The sequence below is a fragment of the Dromiciops gliroides genome, chromosome 1 (assembly GCF_019393635.1).
Source record: "Dromiciops gliroides isolate mDroGli1 chromosome 1, mDroGli1.pri, whole genome shotgun sequence".
Lineage (NCBI taxonomy): Eukaryota > Metazoa > Chordata > Mammalia > Microbiotheria > Microbiotheriidae > Dromiciops > Dromiciops gliroides.
This window is the reverse complement of record NC_057861.1, coordinates 655,305,369-655,331,090: the sequence shown is the minus strand read 5'-3', so window position 1 is coordinate 655,331,090 and position 25,722 is coordinate 655,305,369. Positions and strand designations below refer to the sequence as shown.

Genomic DNA, 25,722 nt, shown 5'->3' with positions numbered 1-25,722 from the left:
CCTCAGGAGCTTATATTTCAATAGGAGATGATGACATATATTCAATCAGTCAGTCCACTAGCATCTACTAAATATTTACTATGTAGTGGGTACTGTACTAAACTCTGGAAACAAGAAGAAAGGTCAAAAACAGTCCCTGCCCTCACAGACTAAACATTCTAATGTCGGAGACAAAATGTAATTTACTAAAACTATGCACAATATATGAATGTATGGGGCAACTAGGTGGCATAGTGGATAGAGCAACCAGCCTGGATTCAGGAGGACCTAAGTTCAAATCTGACCTCAAAAACTTGACCTTACTAGCTGTGTGACCCTGGCAATTTCACTTAACCCTCATGGTCCTGGGGGAGGGAGGGGGATATATATGCAATTGTAGATGTAAGATAATATGAAAGGAGGAAGTATTAATATCTGTGGGTAGAAGAAGGGAAAGCAAGAGAAGTGAGAGACTGAAAGAAACTAACTATGAAAGGGCAGGAAGAAGTAAGCAAAGGAAGTTTTATTCTGAGGAGATAGAAATTGTTTTCATTATTAATCCAAATGGGGGAGGGGAAGCTAATTTTATCTTAACCTTTATAATAGAAGCACTAGGCCAAGATTAAGGAACTTTGGCCATATAAAAATATGGTATTTGAATATATCTGAAATTGTGAGCATATCAAAATATATTCAGATCATAGCTTGAGTATTGTATTCAATTCTAGGGCACCACATTTTATAAAAGATACTATACGGGGGCAGCTAGGTGTTCCGCAGTGGATAAAGCACATGCCTTGGATTCAGGAGGACCTGGGTTCAATCAGCCTCAGATACTTGACACTTAACTAGCTGCTGTGACCTTGGGCAAGTCACTTAACCCTCATTGCCCTGCCAAACAAAACAAAACAAAACAAAAAGATCTAACAGTCATAAGTCTGTCTAGAAGAGGCAGTCAGGTAGATGAAGTGGCTAGAAAGCAATTACTCTATGGTGATTAGTTGAAAGAACTAGACATGTTTAGCTGAGAGAAATGATTGCTAAAGCAGGGGAGGGGGAAGAATGGGACCAAAGCTGTCAAAGTTATTTGAAGGAATATAATGGGGTAGATGGATTTGTTTTGCTTGCAAAAAAGGGCAAAAGTAGCAAAAATGGTCAGAAGCTAAAGAGGGGGGATAGATTTAGGCTTCATAAATGGGGGAAACATGAGTTAACCAAAAAGGAGAAGTGGGTCATCTGAGAATGTAATGAGCTCTCTATTCCCGGTCTTCAAGCACCAGGCAACCAATTGTCTGAATCATTCTTGATCATATATGGATTGCATAAGAGGAATTCTAAGGCCCTTTACATTCTGAAATTCTAGGATATTCCATCTCCTTCATTAAGCCATCTCTGGTGCTTCACCATAAGGCAGAAGCTACTCTAGACTGTTGAGGAATATACTCGTGGTTTAGCACTGCACTGCTAGCTTCTAACAAGCTGAGGTTTTTTTTTTTAATTTTTGAAAACAATGATTATGTCCCACCCCCTCCCCAAGTCATCTGAAAACCATCTTATGTTGCTCCAGAGAATGCCAACATCAAGTGGTGTTGAATTTCTTCAGCCACTTACATATTTGTCACATTTAAGTTTGGGGGAGCTGAGATCTATATCTGTGAGTACACCCATGCTAATGAACTTCTGCATCTGTGATATATTTGGGGTACTTTTACAAGTACCCTTGCTAAATGCTAACAAGGGACTGGGAAAATAAGTTAGGAAATTGCCACCATGCAACTACTGAAAAGGAAAATTAACGAGTCTATAGACTGCTTCAGCCTGGACCATAATCTTCACCTTGAGTAAGCCTCTGAAGGCTTGGTTGTAGCAGCTGAAAAAATGGGAGCTCTTTTTATGTCTTATTCCCCTTCAGTTTTTACAAATAGAAAAATAGAAACAATTCTGAGGACAAAAAATAGTACATTATAAACTACTTCCAAACTGAGGCAGAATGAAGAATGTAAGTCAATATATTACCTAGTATTTCTTTTAAAGTGACTGATGAACATTAATCCAGAAGGGTATATGATAGGTTTGATTTGATTTATCTTTTAGATCTGATTATCTAGGTTTCACGATACAAAAATTAGGGAACAGACTATGGAGCAATTTTTTTTGGCTTCTAGTCTTGGGTAATTGGTGGAATATCCACTGCCCTTACCCCATTATCCCTGCTGATGGCAGAGAGGGGCAGAGTGGATAAGCATTGGTTCTGGAAGACCTTGAGAACAAACATTCTCAGGAAACTTGCTAGCTGTGTGGCCCTGGACAAGTCATTTATACTTCTACCTGCCTTGGTCTCCTCAATTGTAAAATCAAGATACCTATCTTGTAGGGGTGTTATCAGCATCAAATGAGATATTATTTGGAAAAGCACTTAGCACTGGCACATAATAAATGTTTATTCCTTTCCATCTTCCTCTTCTCCTCACCTTCACTGTCCCTGCTAGTGAAACCTTTTGTGGTGAAATGCCAATAAAGACTTCCTCACTAAAGAATCACATTAAAACTTTCAATGGCTAAAGCTGTGGCCAAAAAGAAAGGCCACAAATCTAAAATTGCAGTTTGTGACTTAAAGTCTCAAAATGAATATAGGGGATAAATAGATTCAATAGTTCCTTTGTTTACCAAAGATTTCCAAAATTTTGAGCCAAAACCTCTACCCTGTAGTTTATGGTAATTGAATAAGATTATGAGTCAGAAGACGGTGTATTGCAGATTTATCCTGAACTCACTTTTGGATTCTGCTAACAAGTGTCTCCATCACCTGCTTCCCTCTTCCTAATAATGCACTTTATCATCTAATTACTCCTAGGGATTGTGGCAGTTCCAAAGTAGCTTGACATGACAGTCATCATCTGAATACTGGGTATCCCCAGCTGGCTTCTTAAATCATAGGATTATTTAAAAAATAAATTATTTTATTTATTTTCTAGTTACTATTTAGAGATAGTTTTCAATATTTGTTTGTATAAGAGTTCCAATTTCAAATTTTTCTCCCTCCCTCCCCCGCCGACAGACAGCAGGCATCTCTTATAGGTTGTGTGTGTGTGTGTGTATGTGTTTAAAACATTAACCATATTTCTGCATTAGTCATGTTATAAGAGAGAATCAGAGCAAAAAGGAAAAACCTCAAAAAGAAAAACAATGACACTAAAAGCAAAAGAAATAGTATGGTCCACTCGCATCCATATTCCTCAGTTCCTTTTTTTTTCTGGATTTGGAAAGCCTTTTCCATCATGAGTCATTTGGAACTTTCTTGTGCCCATTGGACTGGTGAGAAGAATCTAGTCTATCACAAGCTGATCAACACATAATGTTGATGATACTGTGTATACTTTTATCCTGGTTCTGCTACATACTCAGTCATCAATCAGTTAATGCAAGTCCCTCCAGGTTTCTCTGAACTCCTCCTGCTCATCATTTCTTACAGCACAGTAGAATTCCATTAACATTTCATATGCCACAATTTGTTCAAGCATTCCCCTAATTGATGGGAACCCTCAATTTCCACTTCCTTGCCAACCACAAAAAGAGCAGCTATAAATATTTTTGTAAATGTGGGTCCTTTTCCCCTTTTTTATGATCTCTTTGGGAAAAACACCCAAAAGTGGTATTGCTGGGTCAAAGGATATGCACAGCTTTATAGCCCTTTGGGCATAATTCCAAATGCTCTCCAGATTGATTGGATCAGTTCACAGCTCCACCAACAATGCATTAGTGCTTCCAATTTTCCAAAGCTTCTCCAACATTTATTATTTTCCCTTTTTTGTCAAATTAGCCAATCTGATACGTGTCAGGGTGGTACCTCAGAGTTATTTTAATTTGCATCTCTCTAATCAATGTGATTTTAGAGCATTTTTTCATATTGGAATAGATAGCTTTCATTTCTTCATCAGAAAAATGCCTGTTCTATATCCTTTGACCATTTCTCAATTGGGAATGACTTGGATTCTTATAAATTTGATTTAGTTCTCTCTATATTTTAGAAATAAAGCCTTTATCAGAAGTACTGGGCATAAAAATTGTTTCATCATGGGATATTTTTAAGTCTTTTTAAGATTTCTTTGAAGGTACTGATCAGAGTTTGAGTGGGAGGGATGACCAGAGAAACTATTTAATTATTCAAAAATCATTAGAAGATCTTATTCCAAAGGAAATGCACAAATGGGGCATTCACCCTACCTCCATGAGTTTTGCTCAGTCTAAAGATATCCTCTGACAAACAACATATATCATCATAGAAAGCAATAAGAGTGAGACTATTATTGTTATTATTATTATTATTGGGGGCATCTAGGTGGCACAGTGGATAAAGCAATGGCCCTGGATTCAGGAGTACCTGAGTTCAAATCCGGCCTCAGACACTTGACACTTGCTAGCTGTGTGACCCTGGGCAAGTCACTCTAACCCTCATTGCCCCCACAAAAAAAAAATTAATTTAAAATAATTTTTAAAATTTTAAAAAAGGAGTGACTCAAAATGTTTCCTTCCACTTAAGATAATTGTTGCAAAGTTGGACTACTTTTTCAGCAAAAAGAATCTCCCTTCTTTATGAAACGTTTTCTTGGGCGGCAGCTAGGTGGCACAGTGGATAAAGCACCAGCCCTGGATTCAGGAGGACCTGAGTTCAAATCCAACTTCAGACACTTGATACTTACTAGTTGTGTGACCCTTGGTAAGTCACTTAACCCTCATTGCCCCACAAAAAAGAGTATGTTTTCTATGATGAGCTGAACTAGCCCTTTCAGATCCTAAAATCAGGTTTTTCAAACATGCCTAATGGCCTCATGACTTTAAGAGGAATTTGGTTAAATTAATCATCACACAGCTACTTCGACTTCATGATTCAACCACCACTGTTAAAAATTGAGGCAATATAAAAAAAGAAATAATACAACACCACACTGTTGTACTAGATTAACTACGAAGTTAATTTTGAGGACAATACTATTACTTAATACACTGAATCATTTAGCAACATTTCTTAGGGCAGTAGGCTACTTCACCTTGGTATGTAGTTGGCCATACTAGTGTTAATATGATCATATAAGCATAAACCTCTGCATAATTGAGCACATCTAAGTAAAAACAATAGGTTCTGGTTGATCCAGACTCTCAGGTTAAAAGTTAGGCTCAAACAATGAAACAAGAAACTTGGGTAATGACTTCCAATCCCATTGGACAAAACTAACGTCAACAGACTTTTATATGTATCCTTTGACCTAGACATTTGGAGCTAAGAATGATGATACAACTTTACACCTGAATAATTGCAACAATAATCAATCCAAGTTGGCTTTTCATTGCTATTGACTTTTTTCTCATGTCTTTCCTGCATCACCCCGCATTTCTCTTTGCATTTTTTTCCTTTACCTCTCTAACTTTATCTTCAAAGCCCTCTTTTGAGTGCCTCTATGGCCTGAGACCAATTCATATTTTTCTTGGAAGCTTTAGATATAAGGCCCTGATGTCTGAATCTTCCTCTGAGGGTGGCCACCTTAATCTTGCTTGTCCCCTAAAGAAACTTTCTATGATACTCAACCCCTACTCTGTCTACTTATCTTGTCTTTCTTTAACTTGAATTTTAGCTCCTTAAAGTGGGGCACTGTTTCCAGGCTGCACTATCTCCAAGCTTCAGGAGGTACAAAGTGGTATGATTTAAGGAGGTAGGAGGTTCTTCATTTGCCCATCCTGTTCCCCTGATCCATAGATGACCCCAGACCTACTTGCTAATCAACCACCTTTGTGTGTTGTGATTGTCAGCTCCAACGAGCCTGTGCCCCTCCCCGAACTAGGCCCACTGCTACTCAAGCCCTACCTCCTGGTTCCCAGCAGGGGTGAAAAACCACAAGTTCTGCCTCAGCACCATCAGAGACCCCTGTAATCCCCCCCCCCGACCCCCGCCAAGGGCTCAGCCCTCTCACCAGACTGTGAGCTTAGTTCCAGCCAACACTGGTGCTGCAGCTATACTCCTGTCTTATCACAACAGCTCCCTCCTTCTGACTTTCCAAGCTGTCCTTGGTTGGAAGATGATTTCACCACATTCTTCTGTGGATTTTGCTGCTCCAGGAATTGTCCTATGACATTATTTCGATGTTTTTGGGAGTGATCATGTCATGAGTTTGTGAGCTCACTGCCTTTCCTTCTCCATCTTGGCTCTGCCCCCATAATTACATTTTATCTGCTAATTTTTCAGACTGTGAGTTTCCCAATAATCAATCAAAAGAGAACCAACATTGTATACTGGTGAATATACTGGGAAATTCCTTCATACATTCAAAATATTTCAATAATAATAATACGGAGATTAAAACTATAAAGAAGTGGCATTTACTTTGTCACTATCCTGTCATGGAAATTAAAGAACTAAGAAAAAGATATCATCCAGAAAACAAGGATAGTTTTCAGGAAGCTAGATATAGCTAGATATAGTTATATATGAAGTCAACCTTTCCTCACTAGCACTATCAAGAACTGGCGACTAGTTATCACTAATAGGCAGATAAGCACAAGAGCCCTGGCCATGGCAGCATTTATCCCCCAGTTCTGTTTTCTTCCCAAATGCCACCATCATCATTAAGGGAAGTAATTCCTGAAACAGAAGGCAGCATGCACAGGGAAGTGAAATCACCAGCCATTACTTTGACCACTGTACCCTCTCATGTCCCAAAGGAGACAGCCCAGGATTCTGTGCCCAAGAGCCTTAGAAATGGCAGTGCTTCCAGAATAGTACCTACAACAATCCCTATGGAACTAAGACTGATACTGCTCCTGTAGGTACAATAGCCACAGCTACCTAGTCCTTAGGCTCATAATCTAGGTGTCATCCTTGTCTCCTTACTATCTCTCACCCTCTCATATCCAATCTGTTGCCAATGCTTGCCAATTTCACCTTTTCAACATCTTTCCAATATATACCCCCTTTTCTCCTCTGACAATTCTCCATTTCCACCTCATGTGGACTATTGCAGTCAGACTGCAAGTCAATCTACCTGCCTCAAGTCTCTCCCCACTAGAAACTATTCCCCATTCAGCTACAACAGCTATTTTCTTGGAGCACAGATTTAACCATGTGACTGTCCCCACTCAATTAACTGCAGTGATTCCCTCTCTTCTGCAAAAATACAGAATACTGTCGGTATTGAAAGCCCTTTATAATCCACCCTTTTGGTCTGCTTACATCTTTATTCCCTACAATGTACTCTGATTCAGTGACAAGTAACCTCCTTGTTGCTCCACAAACAAGACATCATGTCTTAGACCCAGGATTTTCTCTCACTGTCTCCCATGCCTTGAATGTGCTCATGCTCTTGCTTCCTCTCTCTCCTCTCTCCCTTTCTCTCCCTCTCTCCCCCGCTCTCTCTCCTCTCCTCTCCCCTCCCCTTCCCTCTCTCCCCCCGCTCTCTTTCTCTCTCTCCTCATCTCCTACCTGCTTTCCCTTAATTTCCCAACTGTTAAGGGCTAAAATTCTAGCTACACTGTTCTAAAATATGTAATGAGTGGTCACCAATAAATTATAAGCTTTAGCAAGAGTTAGGCTTTTAAGCATTTATTAAGAAGAATAAGAATTTGGTAAAGAGAGAGAGAAAGGCCTACATTCATCTATCTATAAAGGGAGAGCACATTTCTCTCTCCCTTCTGCACTGGAGTCCTCAGGAAAGACAGTGAGTCAGAGCACCAGGATCCACCTTCTTCCTCCCACAAGCAAACATCATTTCCTGACGCAAAAGAAAAGACGCATGGTCTTGCCCTCAAAAAACCTTCACCTCATGGGGGAGCTTTTCTACAGTAAGTCTCCAGCAGGTGGTGTCATTCCAATCATTACACAACTAAAATCCCACCTTCCCCCAGGAAGACTTTCTCAACCTCTCTTTCTTCTAGTGCCTTCCATCTATTAATTGCTTTCTATTTATCCCATGTATAGGATCTTTGTACATATTTGTTTGCATGTTGTCTCCATTAGATTGTGAGCCCTTTGAGAGCAAGAACTATCTTTTGCCTCTTTTCGTATCTTACTGAGGCCAACTCTCAGAATTGAGAGCAATAGAGAAACCACAATGATATCCAATAATTAGAAATGTGCACTACAATTAAATTCAAGAAGAGTTTATTCGGTGTATGTCATGTACTCAAACAGCCTTGTCTATAAGATGTGATTCCAAACTTCAAGGAATTAATACTCTAGTTAAAAGACACAACCTCAGAAATAAAGCCAAGTTATATAGTTATATAATTCCCAATGAATTATAAATGGTAGCCAAAAAATTATTATTATATTGACAACTCACATTTCTAGAACATCTTAAGGTTTAAAAAATACTTTCTTCACAAAATATTCATTGTTGGAGCAGCTAGGTGGCATAGTGGATAGAGCACCAGCCCTAGATTCAGGAGGACCTGAGTTCAAATCCGACCTCAGACACTTAATACTTACTAGCTGTGTGACTCTGGGCAAGTCATTTAACCCCTACTGCCTCACAAAAAAAATACTCATTGTTTCTATTTTCTCTCAAGCCTGCTGACAGACATGTGCTAGAGGGGGAGTTGGCATACAATGTGTTCCTTATTACTCTTTCCAGACTTTCCTTATGCCACCATCACTAAGAAACCTCTCCTCCCCTGTTCCCCCTTTAAGGTTCAGTCTCTCCAAATGTAACACCTAATACAGATCCTGGTGGCAGGTATGGACCAGCCCCCAGGTAAATCTCTCTGTTTTCTTCAAAAGTTTGGTCTTCCTCTCTAAACCAGTCACCAGCCAACTAGCAAGTCACCTACCTTTTTATAGCAGGTGACTTCAGTACACATGTTGAAATGTATTCAAATATCCAGGTCTACCAGTTCCTTAATTTCCTTGACTCTCATGGTCTACCCTTTTACTCCAGTGTAGGCGTACTCAGGCACTGCCACATGGCTTACCACTCATCATTTTTGTGACTCAAAATTCGGAAATCCCTTGCAACTGGCTGTTTTGTATGACCTTGGGAAAGTCATTATCTTTCCTAAGACTCAGGTTTCTCATATATCAAATTATGGGTTGGACTCAATGACTTCTAAAAACCCTTCCATTTTGAAACCCATGATCATATGATGATCACTCCTTTTAAATCTATTGCTTGTCATTGTCATGGTCTCTAATCCCTCTACCCATTAGTAATTTCTTATGCCATCACTCACCCCCATTTCACTGTTCTCTCTTCCTAATCTGTGTCTAATCAAACTGGCTTTGTTCTTCCTCACACTTAACACTGAAACCTATGTCCCCAAAGTTCTATACAAAGGTGTCTCCTATGCCTGAAATGTATTCCCTCCTTACCTTTACCTATTACAGTCTTACCTCCTACATGAAGCCTAGTGAATCCCTCTACCAAAAGTACCTTGCACTTCTTTTCTTATATGTGTGTATATTGTCTCTCTGATAGAATGAAAGCTCTTTGAGATCAAGGACAGTTCCGTATGTGCTTTTATATCCCTAGCACCTAAAATAGAGGCTAGCATACACTAGGCATATCATAAATGTTTTCTGATTGGCCGAGATAGCATGTTTTTATCTTCCTTTTACAAATGAGGAAACTGAGGTATGGAAATTTGCCCACAACCACACAGCTAATAGGTATTGGAAAAACTCCTGCATCTCTCCTTGCACATTCTCAATAGAAAGTAATAAAAGAGAGATTATCTTCTTGCAAACTTAGTTTTATTGGGCCTCTTATTTTTTTTTATTACAAAATAGCATAATATTCATTATTACTCGTTTAGAGATCACATAGTAAAGATCAATTATTATAACTTTCTATATACAAAATGGGGCTACATACCAGGATATCTTGTATTATCAGAGCTGATGTTCCGCCAGAATAATATTTATAAAACCTGTAAATAGGTCAGAGACTGATAAAAAAATACAAGTTAATGAGCCCCCTCCCCAAACACAGGATTCTGAATCAAATATATATATGTACATATATGTATATGTGTATATATACATATATACATATACATATACACTCTCAATTCAGTCTACCATTTACTGAGTCAAGCTTTCCAATAAAAAAAACCCCACAAGATTTGTGAAGCGTAACTATAAATTATATAGGCCAGCAGTCCTAATACCAAACTTCGTTCTTTCATTTCCATTTTCTTCTCTCCCCTCAAAAAAGTTTCAAACAAGCCTGGTTTACATTTAGACCTCATTGGGACATTTTCACAACCTTTTGCCCACACACATACAATTTTTCAGTAGGTTATTCCACGCCTTCTTATTCTGTTGGCTAATATACACTTGCAGGGGCTGAGAGATTCCCCAAGTCTGTAATGTTGCTACAAGTTCACTTGGAACTATGAGAATGCCAGCTGAGTTCTTTGCAGATGTGGCCTTTGACTTACTTCAGTGGCAGCTAAGAATGCAATTGAATGCAGCTGCAAAGGAGGGGGAATCTCATTGAGCTCATGGTTGGCTGACATGCTCCTTTAAATCCCACTTAATTAGCATTTCTCTCTGGGGGCAGCCCTCAGAAAACATCCAGCGGGAAATGATCAGTTGCCAAACAGTGACATCTAACTCCCTTCAGAGGTGAATTCATAAGAAAGGGAACTCTGATTAGTTAATCTTCAGCATTTTCAACAGAATTTCCAGCTAAGCCTACACACCTTGATCTTGCTCCAACCAAGGAGAAATTCTTGTTAATTCTTCTGGAGATATTTGTTCCATCCATTCATTCTTACATCTGCCACTCTCAAAAATGTGAATAGAGCTAAAAAAAAAAAAACCACCCTGACACCTAGGCACACTCCCTGAATCTGGTGCCAACTATATGTGAAATTTCAACATAAAGTCACAAGCTCATTTCTACTAATCACAGCAAAGTCAATAATTCACCAAACATTTATTATTATTGTGGACAAAGCATGGTCTAGGCACTGTAGGCGATACTAAATTTACTAAGACATAGTTCCTGATTTTACGGAATTAGCAATACAGTAGGGGCATATATAAATATAGCATATCAGTTTTTATTATAGTTACTCAAACTAAAGATTATTCCTAGGGTAATAGAGGTTGGCTTTGCTTAGTATTATTTCTTTTTGATGAAGGAGTGAATGTCTGTAAGTCATATTGGGATAATATTTAAGCTATAATAAGTTTATGAACTTATAAACATCTTCTAAAAGTGCGTTTGATCACCTTGCTTGGCCCCCCAAAGTGATGAGAAAATATGATTCTCTTCCTAACAGAAGTGGAGGACCATGTATATGGAATATGGCATATATTATCATATTCAATATTTTTGTTAGTTTTGCTATAATTTTTTCACTTTTTAAAAAATAATTGTGTTGAGGGATGGCATTTAGGGTAAAAGAGAGAGGGGAGATATTCAGAACTTAAGCTGATATAAAAACAAAAGATATCAACAAAATCTATTTTTAAAAAATTAATACATTAGGGAAGTTCAAATAAATGCTATGTGAGGAGAAAATATCATTACCAACTGGCAAAAAAGGAATAAAAAAGACTTTATGAAGAAGCTGACATTTAGTTGGTGTTTTAAAGAATAACAAAATTAAACAGAATGGAAGAGTGAGTGTTTTCTGAACATGAAAGACAATATGAACAAATATATGGAGATAAGACAGTGTGATACATTACCAGGGAGAGCAGTTGGTTGAAATTACTTGGAATAGATGGCACAGAAGGGAGGCTGGAAATAGATGAAAAGCTATGAAATGATACAGAGCAAATACAATTAGAAACATCACATGAATGGTGCCAGGTTAGAGACAGTCTTTAATGCCAGGCAAAGGAATTTGAACTTTGTTCAGAAAGCAATAGTCATTAAGAAGTTTTGAGCTGAGAAGTAACTTGGCTTCTCTTACATAAGGACGATTATTCTGAGAGTGAAAAGTTGTATTGAAGTGGGAGAAATTGGAAAGAACTATTAGAAGGCTGTTGTAATAGAGCAGGTAGGTGACAAGACCTTCTGCTGAGTCACAGAGGGATTGAAGAGGAAATGTTCTATTTTGAGAGATGGGATCAACAGATCTTGGAAGCTGATTGGATAAGAAAACTAATAGAAGTGGATGGATCAAACACAAAACCACCAAGGTTTGAAAAATGGAAGTCTGGTTAAATGGTGACAGGAAAAAATCACAAGCATGAACAGGTTTGGGGAAAAGATCCTCAGCTCAGTTTCAGAAAGGAATAGTTTATGGTACCAGAGGAAAGAGGTCTTTTAGGGAGCTGAAGAAATGACCCTGGAACTAAGAAGGAAGGTCAGGGTTGATGATAAAGATTTGGAAACCGTATGCATAGAGGATGTAATGAAAATTATGGCAGTAAATAATTCTAATGGAGAAAAAAGAAATAGAGACAGAAATAAGAGAGTTACACATAGAACCTTGGGGAAGAACCTTAACCCAGTCCATTCCAACTATCTTAGGATTTAAGGAAGCCTTCCATAAAAGTCAGACAATCCAGTAGCTGCTGAAATGCAGTTGCTTTCCATTAGGCACATTTTAACACATACTAGGGAAGGTGTAAGGTCTAACACAGGAAACATAAGACACCTGAGGGTAGGAGTGTGGTAGGGAATGGACAAAAAGAGGATACTAACAGTGTGGTCACTGAACCTTAGGTGCAATGGTCTTTAGGCCATAGCAGTAGGAGAAAGGAGCCCAAAAACAATTCTAAAAAGAGGCTGTTCTTAGATCTTAATGCTCTCAGTTTCACAAGTTTTCCATCACTTCCTTAATTTGTTGGAAGATAGGATATTGCCCTTTCTCATTCAAAACTATACACGCTACTACAGTGAGTTAAAATCTCTAGACTACAGTAGTGGTTCAATATTGCTCCTAGGCAACTCATACACTGAGGTAGAATTAAGGTAGGAAGGGTTAATGGGGTTGACCAGGTGGGGTGGGGCTTACTGAAGTATTTCTTGTTTTCCATCTCTAATGTCACAGGAAGAGCTCAAGGATTGGTTAATGATACACTCCTCTCCCTTCCCCCTACTTTGCAAATTCCTATAATCATGGAACAGGAGAATTTCTGGCATAGGCATTTTCCAGTCAGAAAATACCAAGAGTTTACAGCAAAGGACAGGGTGGGTTTGCCAGGAAGGAGGAAATTGTAGGATCTAGATCAGAGAAAGACTGCTGCAAGAGAGGTTAGCACCCCAAATCAGAGAATATTTTTGGATTATAAAACCTACCCCCAAGGGTGAAGAACAAAAAGAGAACCCAAGGAGGGGAGACAGAAAAGGAAGAGGTAAATGGACTATACTGGAAATTTCAAAAGGAGGGAATTTCCACCCAAAAAAGTGGTAATGGTTAATAGCATCAAGCTGCAGAGGACATGGAGTAGTAAGAAGAGAACAGAAGCTAGAATCAAAAGACCAACATTTGATTCCCAACTCTGCTACTTGCTGGCTATGTGACCTTAGGCAAGTCACTTCACTTATTTGATCCTCAAATTAAGTGTCTTAAAAATCAAATGTTTAGCTTTCCTGATATACCATTCTATAGATCTGAAAATGTAGACTCATGATTGGGAAAAGACCACTGATCTTGGTAATTAGAAGGTCAGTGGTAAACAGTTTCTGTTGTGATTACAAAGGGATAAGGGGACAAGTAGAGAACTGGAAATATTTGGACTTGATTATTTTTAAATGAAATTCATCCATGAAGTGAAGGAGAAATGAGCTTGCAGGGTCAATGATCAGCCTTTTTTAGGCTTAAGAAGCACATTTTAATACAAATGAATAGGAGTGGGGGCAGCTAGATGGTGCAATGGATAGAGCACTGGCCCTGGAGTCAGGAGTACCTGAGTTCAAATCCAGCCTCAGACACTTAACACTTACTAGCTGTGTGACCCTGGGCAAGTCACTTAACCCCAATTGCCTCACTAAAAACAAAAAACAAAACAAATGAATAGGAGTGGAAAAGGAAAAACTAAAGATGCATGAAAGAGACAGTCATGAAAATAACTTCTGGAGCAAGGTCCTAGAGGAAACAGGACTAGAATGGATCAAAGGCACTCTATGATGAATAGGAATATACTTCCATCTCAGAACAGAAGGAAAGGAGGAGAGAAAAAGAGTTCATAATAAGAAATTCTGAGGAATAGAATATGGAAGTTGCCAGGTGGCTTCAGTCTTCTCAGCAGAGCAGAATAAGCTTTTTGTCCCAATGCCACTGTTTAAAAAAACAAGCTTTACTGGTGGCATAGAATGCAGACAGAAATAAATATATGAAAGTATAGATTATGAAAAAGAACAAAAAGGTAAATAAGCTCAAGGAGAAGGTTTGTGAACCACAATTACATTTCCTGTCTGAAAGGAAAAGGTGTAAAATCATTTGGTTTATAATCGAAGTATTTTAAAAACTACTTCCAACCTCTATTTTCCCCCATATTCAGTGGTTTCTCACTGAGTATTTTGGCCGACCATTCTTTCATCTGTGTTTTACCTAATGTTATCCAAACTGCTCAAAAGGAAAAATAAATAGATATGGAACATGGAAGCCAAAGGCATAGACTTTTCAAAATACTTTAACCTGACATAAGGAGAACATATTTCCCCTACCAGTGCATTGTGACTTCCTTCTTTCATTCTGGTCAGAAAAAAAAAAATAAGTTAAGGAAGAAACTAAGAAGCAATATTCCAGAATCAAATTACTTCTTTAAGCCCTTGAGGATAAAGCAAAGAATGACAAATGTAAGGGACAACTGGATGAGTTGTAGTTCAGATAAAACTACAGTATCAGCATTTTAGAGATCAGTTACAGTAGTCTTTCTGTGCAAAGAAAGCAGGCATGCTATAGGTCATCATCTTTTACAAACAGAAGCCCCCCATGGGGTAAAGTGCTGGTTTCCATTGTTCTTTATTTACAGTTTGCCAAAAGATGAGAGGTTATCAGATAGTTTGGGAACTGAAAATACTCACCAGTGAAAAGACCATATTTCACAAAGAACAATGTTCCAGGCAGCTCAAACAGAATACCACCTAGGCTTGCTGTCAGTTGACAAGATGCTAATCTTCCCATATCAGTAACATGGCTGCACAGTTAATACCTGGGACTAGTATTATAGAGAAATCAATTACTTTAATTACTGAGTGATATATAATAAGTGTTTATTTCCCTCTCCTACTTCAAAAATTTGAAACTTTATGTTTCAAGCAAAAAGTCTCAGGAAATAAGATTTCAGCATCCATTATGGTTTTTAACTAATCTGTATGTGAATGAAAAACAGTTTTAAATCCCTTCAGTATTGTCTAAGTAGGGCATTGTAAACATCATCAATGCCTTCAAGACATTTATAGTACAATCTCCCAAGTACTGGACTGAGAATTAGGGGACTGGGTTCTAAATTTGGCTCTGCCATTAAATAATTACTTTAAATAGCCATGTGACCTTCAATGAATCACTTCATTTATCTTTAAAAGAGAGGGAGGTGGGGGCAGCCAGATGGCGCAGTGGATAAAGCAATGGCCCTGGATTCAGGAGGACCTGAGTTCAAATCCGACCTCAGACACTTAACACTTACTAGCTGCGTGACCCTGGGCAAGTCACTTAACCCCAATTGCCTCACTAAAAAAAAAAAAAAAAAGAGGGAGGTGGCAGCTAGGTGGCACAGTGGATAAAGCAATGGCCCTGGATTCAGGAGGACCTGAGTTCAAATCTGGCCTCAGACACTTGAGACTTACTAGCTGTGTAACCCTGGGCAAGTCACTTAACCCTCACTGCCCTGGAGAGAGAGAGAAAGAGAAAGAGAGAGAGAGAGAGAGCTAGGTAAGCATGGAATGTAGATTTAGCAAGGACCTTAGAAAGCATCCAGTGTGACCCCAACATTTTAAAGATGAAGAAACTGGGGGCAGCTAGGTAGCACAGTGGATAGAGCACCAGTCCTGGATTCAGGAGGACCTGAGTTCAAATTCGGCCTCAGACACTTAACACTTAACTAGCTGTGTGACCCTGGGCAAGTCACTTAACCCCAATTGCCTCAAAAATAAAATAAAAATAAAAACATAAAAAAAAGATGAAGAAACTCAATCCCCATACAATGACAACCTCAAGGTCATAGAAGTCATATTCGAGCTACAGGATTCAAATTATAAGTACTAATTTTTTTCCTGTAAATAAGCCTGCTAAGACAAAAGTTAAAATAAATTTGAATCATGTTCATTTGAATCATTCTGCTAGTGGGTACCCTCTCAGGAAATTCAGGGTCTCAGAATGTAGAAAGCCCATATCTGGTGTCAATATATTCATATGAGTAACAGAGTTCTAATAAGGAACTTGGGCATACATGGGACATATAAATTATCACACCACTGAGTCTAGAAGAAATATAAGGGTCAGAGATGAGGAAGGAGAAGATCCCAGACCTAGGAGAAAGCCTGTGCAATGGCATACACCTGGGATATGGAAAGTAATGTTTGAGGACTAGAAAGGAGGTCAGTGTCATTGGATTGTTTGAGTAAGTTAAGGGACTGGAAAAGTTTGAAAGCCATCGGTTGGAAAGAACTTTAAGAGTCAAATGAAAGATTTTTATATTTGTTCCTAGAGGTAACAGAGAGTCACTGAAATTCATTGCAGGGGACAGGGGGGAGGGAGACTTGCACATTTACAGAGATTATTTTGGAAAATGAATGAAGGATGTATTGGAATAGAGAAAGGCTTCAAGAAGAAAGCCAAATCAGAAGTATATTCCAATACTCTCACAGGTGTGAGATCATGTGGTCTTGGGGTGGAGTGCAATCAAGGGTTCATTTAGAGGGGTTTGCTCAGTTAGAGGGGATAGTGAAAGAAGAAGCCTAAGTAATGTGAGATAAGAAGGAAAGAAGAGGAAACTTTTGGTGAATTTCCTGAATATTTTCAGAGAAGTATAAGGTAAGGTCTTCAGGTGAGACAGCAGAAATAGGGGTGTACCATGGGAGGCTTGACAAGGAATGAAAAGATTTCTTATTGCCACTGTGAGATAGTGAATCAATTGTGGAGATGTAAAAGAATCTCTTTGCTGCAATGAGAGCCAGCTGAGATATTTAATGTATTTATTTCAGACTCAATCAGCATGATTCCATGATTTTCTCCAATTCAATTCTCCCTTGAGTGGGAGAATTACCAAGCTCCTTATGGCTGCAAATGGCAAGGGACTTCTACTTCCAATTAGCTCCAAATATCTCCTAATAGGGAAGCCCACATGAAGTGTCCCCCCTCCCTTGTTTTTCCCTTTCCAAACAGAGAGGGCAGTAGTGGGTAATACAGACACCCCTGAGAACTTTCCCCTCCATTATGTTGTAGATGCTACTGAAGAACAATAATGTCTCCTAACTCTTCATACAGCAAGAGGATTCAACTTTCTTTTAATGTACTTCTAGAAGATGTCCCAGACTTTCTTCAGCCAATTGACAAAGTTATAATACTCTCCAAGTCAGTAGGATCCCATAAAACTTGCTGAAGAGTCTCCCATCTCATTTGGAATTCTTCCATGTCTTTAATCTGTCTTAAGACTTTTGCACTTGACTTACTCCTTTCCATCTCCTCACTTCCTATAGCTTTTATAGCTTCTAATGCCTCATATACAGACCTCCTAATAGTCTTTACATTCTGAGGTAACTCAAGAAACCTAATTGTCCTTATATAATCTTCACATAGCATCCAAAATTTTGTTTGATTTGTAATTTTGTCAGTTAGCAACTTAAAAAACATTTTAAACAGTTAAAGCAATGAGTTGTAAGACAACAATGCCCTTGCTCTGCTTTTAAACAAGTCCTCTCATTGCATTTATCTGAGGAGTAGTTCTCTATCTGGTTGTCAGAAAATCAGTACCAATCCTTAATAATTTAACTGAGTGACTATGTATCTTCACAAGTTGATTTTACCAGTTTTCCTGATGTAAATATTATTGTTTTCTGCCTCTTTCAATAATTTATTCACATATGTAAGGAACAGTATCCATTACTAAAATTTGAATGTAAATGCAAACAGAAAAGTGTGAGGTTTAAACTAAAGTTAATTTTAAAGAAAATTCCTAGGCCTACCACAATAATAGATAAAAATTATGATTTAGAAAGAATGTCTATTATTTAGAAAATTGGAAAGGAGCTAAGACATAGTTAATATAAAATGTAGACTCCAAGAATAAATTTTAATTGGCTTTAGAATGCATCGAAAGGTATAGAAATATCCATCCAGGGGCAGCTAGATGGTGCAGTGGATAGAGCACTGGCCCTGGATTCAGAAGTACCTGAGTTCAAATCCGGCCTCAGACACTTAACACTTACTAGCTGTGTGACCCTGGGCAAGTCACCTTAACCCAATTGCCCCACCAAAAAAAAAAGAAATATCCATCCATACATTTAGAAGCTCTTCTCCCCAGCACTGAAACAAATAGTGGCTAGAGTTGATAATATTAGGGTTGAGGGTTAGGGTTATTATAATACTAGGGTTGAGGAGGGGCAGTTCAGAGGCAGTTAGGAAATGGTTTGAGGCCAAAGTAATACAACTTTTTTGACAATAACTGGTTTTAATGAGTTTAACACCTTCCTCTCTCTAAGACAAGTTGATTAACAAATTGTTGATCTTAATCAAAGGAGGAAGTCCCTAAGGAGGAGATTTTCCCCCTGTCACTCTTCTCTCATGGGATAAAATTACACATCTGGATTACTACATATAGCTGCTTAACAAACAACATGTCATACATAATTAAACTTGTTTCTTTATTCACAATCTTTACCCCTTTCCAAAAGAATTCTTAAATAGGAATGATTATTCACATCATATGTTACAATTACTATGAACAGCGATTAAAAGTTATTTTCTTTCAAATGCCATAAAATTAAGATATGCATGTGGGTATGTACATGTGTGTCTGTATTTTGGCTGGTTGGTGGGAGAGTTGTGAAACAATCCTAAATAAAAGGCAGATTAAGCATCTCCTTCCTTTACTCCAAAAAAGAACGTAGCAACAGTTGCTACATTGCAGTTGGATAAAGAAGGTGTTCAGCTGCACGTATTCTCCATTTCATCAAAGTGTCAGGTTCCTGGATGCTGTAGAGGGTTTTCTAAATAAGTATCTGTTAATCTTGTAGGACCATGATGAATCTGCATCAGAACATGCATAGAAGCCAATTTTTAACAGATTAAGAAGAAGGAGACAGGGTTGAAAAGAAAGGATGAATTTTCATTTTCCATGACTATTCAGAATCTGTAGTAAAACGAGAACTGAAAGCTGAATCTATTTCCCAAACATGTGAACACAATTTGTTTATAGGGACTAATGTTACTACAAATAAACAATTATTTTTTCTGGTGACTCATTCTTGAAATTCATGATATGACTAGATACTGAACCGATAGTAAATAGCATGGAAAGGACCACATTTATACTCTCCATTTGGCCAAATTTGGGGTTCATTCTCCCTCTAACCAAAGTCCTACCTTTGTACTTTAATAAACCTGTTACTCGTGATTGAATCCTTTGATTATGCCAATATGTGGTCAAATATTAAAACTGATTTGAACTCAATGACTATTAAGAATAGGATTTTATTCCCAACCATTATTTCCAATTACTGTTTTCTTTCACAAAATATACAAACCTCAACCACACATTAGAAGATAAGCTTTAACACTACCATAATATTTTAAGGCAAGATATTCTTGATGTTTAAACTACTGTAACTTCATGTTCCTACATAAAACTGTCATCAAAACATGAGATTCAAAATTTGTGAAGCAAGAAAATAGATCTGTGCTGGATCTCTGGGCAAAAAAGTCAGGTTATTTTTAAGGGTGGGATGGGACATGCAAACTTATGAGTGAGAAGTGATGAAAATGAAGCTTCAAGACTGGAGCTTGCAAATAAATCCAGACCTTGCTTTGGGGAGACACAGTGGTAATAATGGTAGCCACAGACTCACAGGAAACTAGTATTAGAGCTGGGACAGAAAAAGTGCCCTTTTCATACACCACATTACCTACAACTATCCAAATCACTATTAAGAGTAATTAAAAGGGTAGCTAGGTGGCACGGTGGATAAAGCACTGGCCCTGGAATCAGGAGGACCTGAGTTCAAATTCAGCCTCAGATACTTGACACTAGCTATGTGACCCTGGGCAAGTCACTTAACCCTCACTGCCCTGCCAAAAACAAACAAAAAAAACCTGAGTAATTAAAGGTGGAGGATGTCCCCTATAAATTGTATCAGAAGAGAAATTAATTTTAAAGATGTATAGGAATATACAATATGGAAATGAAAAAAATAATAACAGATAAGTGAATAATAAGAAAACTTAGTTAATGGCTTTCCCAGTGCTTATACTTTTTGGTAATATCAAGTAAGCAAAAGGGCGCAATAATTTGGGAAGTTTACTAAAGAACTGTCATCATACTAGGTAGATTGCTGAATGCCTAACTATAGTGTCATTTGTTGAAATATAATAAAGCTCAAGATGAGTCAACAATGTGATAAGACAACAACAACAAAAAAACTGAACTTAATCTTAGGCTGCATTAACAGAATGCCTATAGTGAGGAAGATGATAGTCCTTCTGTACTTGATCATGCTATATCTGGATAATTGTGTCCAGTTCTAGGTACCACATTAGTGAGAGGATTTGAACCCATACATATCACTGAAGTAAAGGGGAATTGGTGGTCCTAGTTCTTGGTTCTAGGACTAAATAGAACAGGTTTAACTGCCTCCTTTTTATATTATAACCCTTCAGATTTTAATTGAAGAGAAATTAAGATACCTCTCTCCTCCCTCACAGGTTTTCTTAAGGATAGATATATATAGATATAGATATAGATATAGATATGGATATGGATATAGATATAGATGATATAGATACAGATACAAATACAAATACAGATATAGATATAGATGAAATATAGGAGATAGATGGAGATAGGAGATAGGAGATAGGAGATGATAGGAGATTGGACACAGGAGATAGAGATCGAGATTGAGATGATAGAGATATGATTCTACTGACCAACCACCAACAGTCACATTCTTTGCATTGTTTTTCCTCCAGAAATAGTGATTTGTCCAAATCTAGCTGCACTCTCTAAAACAGCCTGCTTCTCTACACCCCCCTTCAATTATCAACCCATAAACACTAAGCAACTATCAGTTCCAGGTGCTAGATATACAAAGATAAAAATGAAACGGTTCCTGATTCAATGAGTTTACATTTTATGGGAAGAAGACTATATGTGTATATAGAATATATGCAAAAATAACTGCAAGATTGTTTAGAGAGGGTGAGCACTGATAACGGTAGGTAGTAGAAGGTTGTCCTTGAGTTGAAATTTAAAGGATGTAAGGGATTCTATGAGGTGGATGTGAGGAGATAGAACATTAAAAGACAAGAGGGTTGGGGGCGGCTAGGTGGCACAGTGGATAAAGCACCAGCCCTGGATTCAGGAGTACCTGAGTTCAAATCCAGGCCTCAGACACTTAACACTTACTAGCTGTGTGAACCTGGGCAAGTCACTTAACCCCAATTGCCTCACTAAAAAAAAAAAAAAAAGACAAGGGGGTTGACAATGAAGAGATAGATGGAAGATGTAGTGACTTGTGTGAGGAAGAGGAATAAAGGCAATTTGACTAGATCATAGACTACAGGGGATTCATATATAATGAGGCTGGAAAGGTAATTTGGGGAAGGCTTAAAAACCAAAAAGGAATTTCTATTTTATCCTAGGGCAATTTTGAGGCACTGGAGTTTATTGAGTAGGCAAGTGAAATAGAGGTGCATTTTAGGAAAATCACTTTGGCAGATGTGTGGAGTATATATTAGAATAGGGGGAGAGTTGAAGCTGGGAGACCAATTAGGAGGCAGGTCATTGCAAAAGTCCAGGCAAGAGGTGATAAGAACCTAAACTGTTGGCAAGTATGCCACCCAATCGTTTTCTCAGAATTTGGGGTATGATAGTTGTGATTAATTTAATCTCCAATGGCCTTAAAGAGTTAACTCAGGAGACTAAATTGGAAGATATTTAGAAACTGTAAAGAATCTTCCCTCAGTTTATGGAATGAAATTAATCAGAAAAATAAAGTGAAGCATATTTCTTAAGAGCTCAGGGAGTGAGCAATCTTCATTTAACACAGGCATAGAAAGGAAGTTGAAATGAAGGGAGTAATTCAGAGCAGAGGGAGAGGTAGATAATACTGGCAACAAACTTTCAAGGAAGTGGAAAGAAAAACATTGAGACTTTCAATTATGGTTTGTTTTTTCATTATACTGCTTTAAGAATAAAGTTTAGCTAGGTCACTTCACAGCATCCACTACATTTGCCAGATTAGTCAATTAATTATAGTAATAATCCCTCCATTTACTAAAGTGTTTGCTACAAACACCTCTCAAAGCATATCTGGTTTCTAATCTGAGGAAGAAAATACTTTACCAAAGTACTTTTGAGCCATTTTGGACTCAAACACCATGGTGGTTAAATGTGGATGGCTTATTCTGCTGGTGGTACTATCTATCCTTAGACCGAGGACAATTTCTACTAAAACAATTGATCTTCTTTATTTAGGAAACATAACTCCCATATGGGAACAATCTTGAGGAAATTAGACACTGTGGTAATACTAGCTACTTACATCAAGTAACAATGTCAACTGAGAGTTAATTACTGAGCACAAGAAAGCAAAGAATACTTTCTTGCATTCCACTAGGATACCTTGCCCATCTACTACTTAAACAATTTTCTATTCCTCCTTTCGACAAGTTTAGTCAGGCTCTTCATGTGGAAAGCAGGCTTATACAGTATAACAAGAAATATCCATTTGGAATTAAACAATAAACTACTTCCTCAAAAGGGGAGGAGGGGGGCAAAATTGCTTTTATCATCTCCACCCAGAAAGAAGAAAGTTGGTTGAGAATCAGAGCAAGAAAGAACAGGTGTGCAAAGCTGGGTAAGATGGTACAGAGTTTGATGCCAAGAGAACTCTGATTGGTTCAAAGCAGGTCTGAACAGGGGGAGTAGGGAGGGACAAAAAGGACTAGGCACAGCTGAGTCCCACTGAGGAAGGAGAGCAACAGCACTAACCCATTCTTTAGCACCTTCTTCTGGATCCAAGAGACTGAAAGGGGTTTTTTTGTTTGTTTTCCTTTTAAATGGTTTAGATGTTGGCTGCCGGTTCTCTAACATCTCTAGCATTTCTAGAATTCTAATTAAAAAAAAATAACTACTGATTAAACAAAGGAGCAAACTGAAAACAAAATACTGAACCTTGGGATAATTCAGACAACATACAAAGTAAAAATCACTTTTCTTCCACTAATATAGAGCATATGTGTTATGGGGCAAACTTTCTTCCTCTAGTTATACTTCTTACTGCCCTGTCCTACTCAGCATCATTTACACATTGAAAACCTCTAGTGTTATTCCACTCATAGATATTACTTTACAAAGTAAAAGTTTGAAGGTGATTGTAATTACTAGCGTGCATTTTTTTTAAAGAATGGAAATTATGAAAGTGGGAGACTAACCCCATCCGCCACCCCAATGGCTCCCGAAGCAACAGGAGGAAATAGAGGCTATTTGGTGATAACTCAGACAAACACTGTTTTTTTGCCAGAAGTGCGGGAGTAATTTTGCTTTGGTAACAGAGAGAAGCTGCCTCTGGAAAGGAAAAAAAGAAAAGGGTGGGGGGAGGTCCAAGCACCCTTATTGGCCAAGATCCATCCGCCCAACTATTTTCCTCAAGCAGCTCTCAGGGACAATAACAATCCGTGACTAAGCAAATTGTTACTAATATATATTCTCCACAGGGCTTATACTTAGAGCTGCAGGTATGTGTGAAGTGTATACACTGGGAAGTAACGTTAACAACAGTTTAGCCAGGCTGGGTAGCAGCCTGGGGACCCCGGTAACTCCAAGTGTGTAGTGGCCTCCTAGCTAGGCAGTAGGTGAAAAGGTTTTCCTTCTGCTGACTGGAGAAAACCCAAAACGGGCATGAAGGCGAAGGGAAACAACAGTTAAGTGAAAATCCCTGATATTTCAATTGTTCTGGTACCTTCTCATCTCTACCTAGAAGAGTTCACCTTTGCTTTGACCCAACCTTGTTCCCCAATATTAGATTTGGGAGGGGAAGCCCTGAATGAACCCCCTTTGTGGGGAGAAAGAAAGCAAGGACATGGGGGTGGGGAGTGGGGGGGTGGTAAACACACCTGCAGCCATAGCGACCCCTAAATACTGATGATGCGGACCAGGTGAATGGCCATCCCAGACTACAGAGGGTCAAGAGCGAGCATGGGGACCGCGGCTAGGGCGCCGCCCAGAGGGGGCTCCCCGCGGGAGAGGTGAAACGGGGCGGAGCGCCAGGGGGCAGTTGGCAGGAGGAGAGAGAGGCAGGCAGGCGGGCTCCCCTGTCTAGAAGGCGCCTCCCCCTCGGGCCCCGCGTCCGCTCCAGCGGGCAGGAGGCGGGCTGGGATGGTGCGAGGACACGGGCGGGCGGCAGCGGGCTCTGGAGGCACCTGGGGCAAAGGCTGGAAGCAAGCAGCGAAGGGGACAGTCTGACCCCCCGCCCCAGCCACTGGCGCTCCGCTCCGAGGGCCAGCCTAGAGGCATCTAGCCGGCCCCAGCTGTGCTCGGATAGAACACGGGACGGCTCGGAGCAGGCAACTCCAGCCACAGGGCTGAAGGCAGAGAGGCGCCCGCGCCGAACCACGGTCCGCTCACCCTGACACCTGAGCAGAAAACTTCTTGAAAGAGGAGCCCGGGGGATGAAGGGAGGAGGGAAGGGAGGAGGGGAGGAAGACAGGGGGAACAGAGTACGAGCGTGACTCCTACCTGTCCAGCGATGTACAGGAGACACAGGGTGCCCGAGAGGATGGGGGCCAGGCTCCCCCGGCGCCGCGGCCCCACCGCAAGTGCCATGGTCACCCTCCACCCCGGCGGGCTGGCCGCCCAAGGAAGGAGGGAAGTGTCAGCGGAGCCCCCCTCCACTAACCCGCTCTTCCCTTTCGTTCCGCGGTGTCGCAGGGACGGCTCCTTCCAGCTCCCCCTGGTTGGCGCTGGGGATCCGTGTGCGGCTGCCGCTGCCGCCGCCGCCGCCGCCCGGACTCCGGCTCCGACTCGGACTTGGGCAAGGCTCGGGCTCCGTGCGCCCTGGCGCTGCGCCCCGGCCGGGTGGCGGTGGGGACACTGTCAGTGTGGCTGAGGAGAGAGGCTGGTTTGAATGGTAGCGCGTGGGGGTGGGGGTGGAAGTGGGGGGTGTTATTTGTGAATGTGTTGCTTGTCTTGGCTCAGGATGGTGCGCGCTCCCCCACCCCCACCCCCACCCCCTCCCGGCTCCTGCTCCTCCCCTACTCTGTGTCAGGCAGCTGAAGGCGGGGAACTAAGACTTCAGTCCGCCCGGGGCAGCTGCCGGCGTGTGCATTTCAGAAGACAAGCACATGGCTCCTCATTTATTGAGTTTATTTCCCCCATCTTGTTACAGAGAAGGGAAGAACAGAAAAATGTGTTGCTTTTTGTTTTTTTTAAAGAAGTTGTCCTGAGCTATGTATACCATGCACGCTCCCCACGGTCTCCTTTCGCCTTTCTTGAAAGTCTTGGGATTAGGCTGGTGTGAGTTATTTGTATCTACCCTAGACTCTACCACTTCTTCCTTATTTTTCGAGAGATTTCCACGAGATGCCAATTGCAATTTTGCAGTAGGGGTGGGAGAAAGGAAGGAGAATGTTAGG

At 39.8% G+C, this 25,722-nt stretch overlaps 1 protein-coding gene across 1 annotated transcript in view; it reads right to left on the bottom strand.

Moving 5' to 3' along the window:
• ADAMTSL1 (ADAMTS like 1) overlaps positions 1 to 25,061 on the bottom strand; it is a 1,070,304-nt gene extending 1,045,243 nt beyond the window's left edge. The window contains exon 1 of the mRNA XM_043978110.1: positions 24,827 to 25,061. Coding sequence (XP_043834045.1) covers positions 24,827 to 24,913 — 87 coding nt within the window. The 5' untranslated portion in view covers positions 24,914 to 25,061. The remainder of the gene's footprint in view (positions 1 to 24,826) is intronic.
• Positions 25,062 to 25,722: the final 661 nt, after the last annotated feature.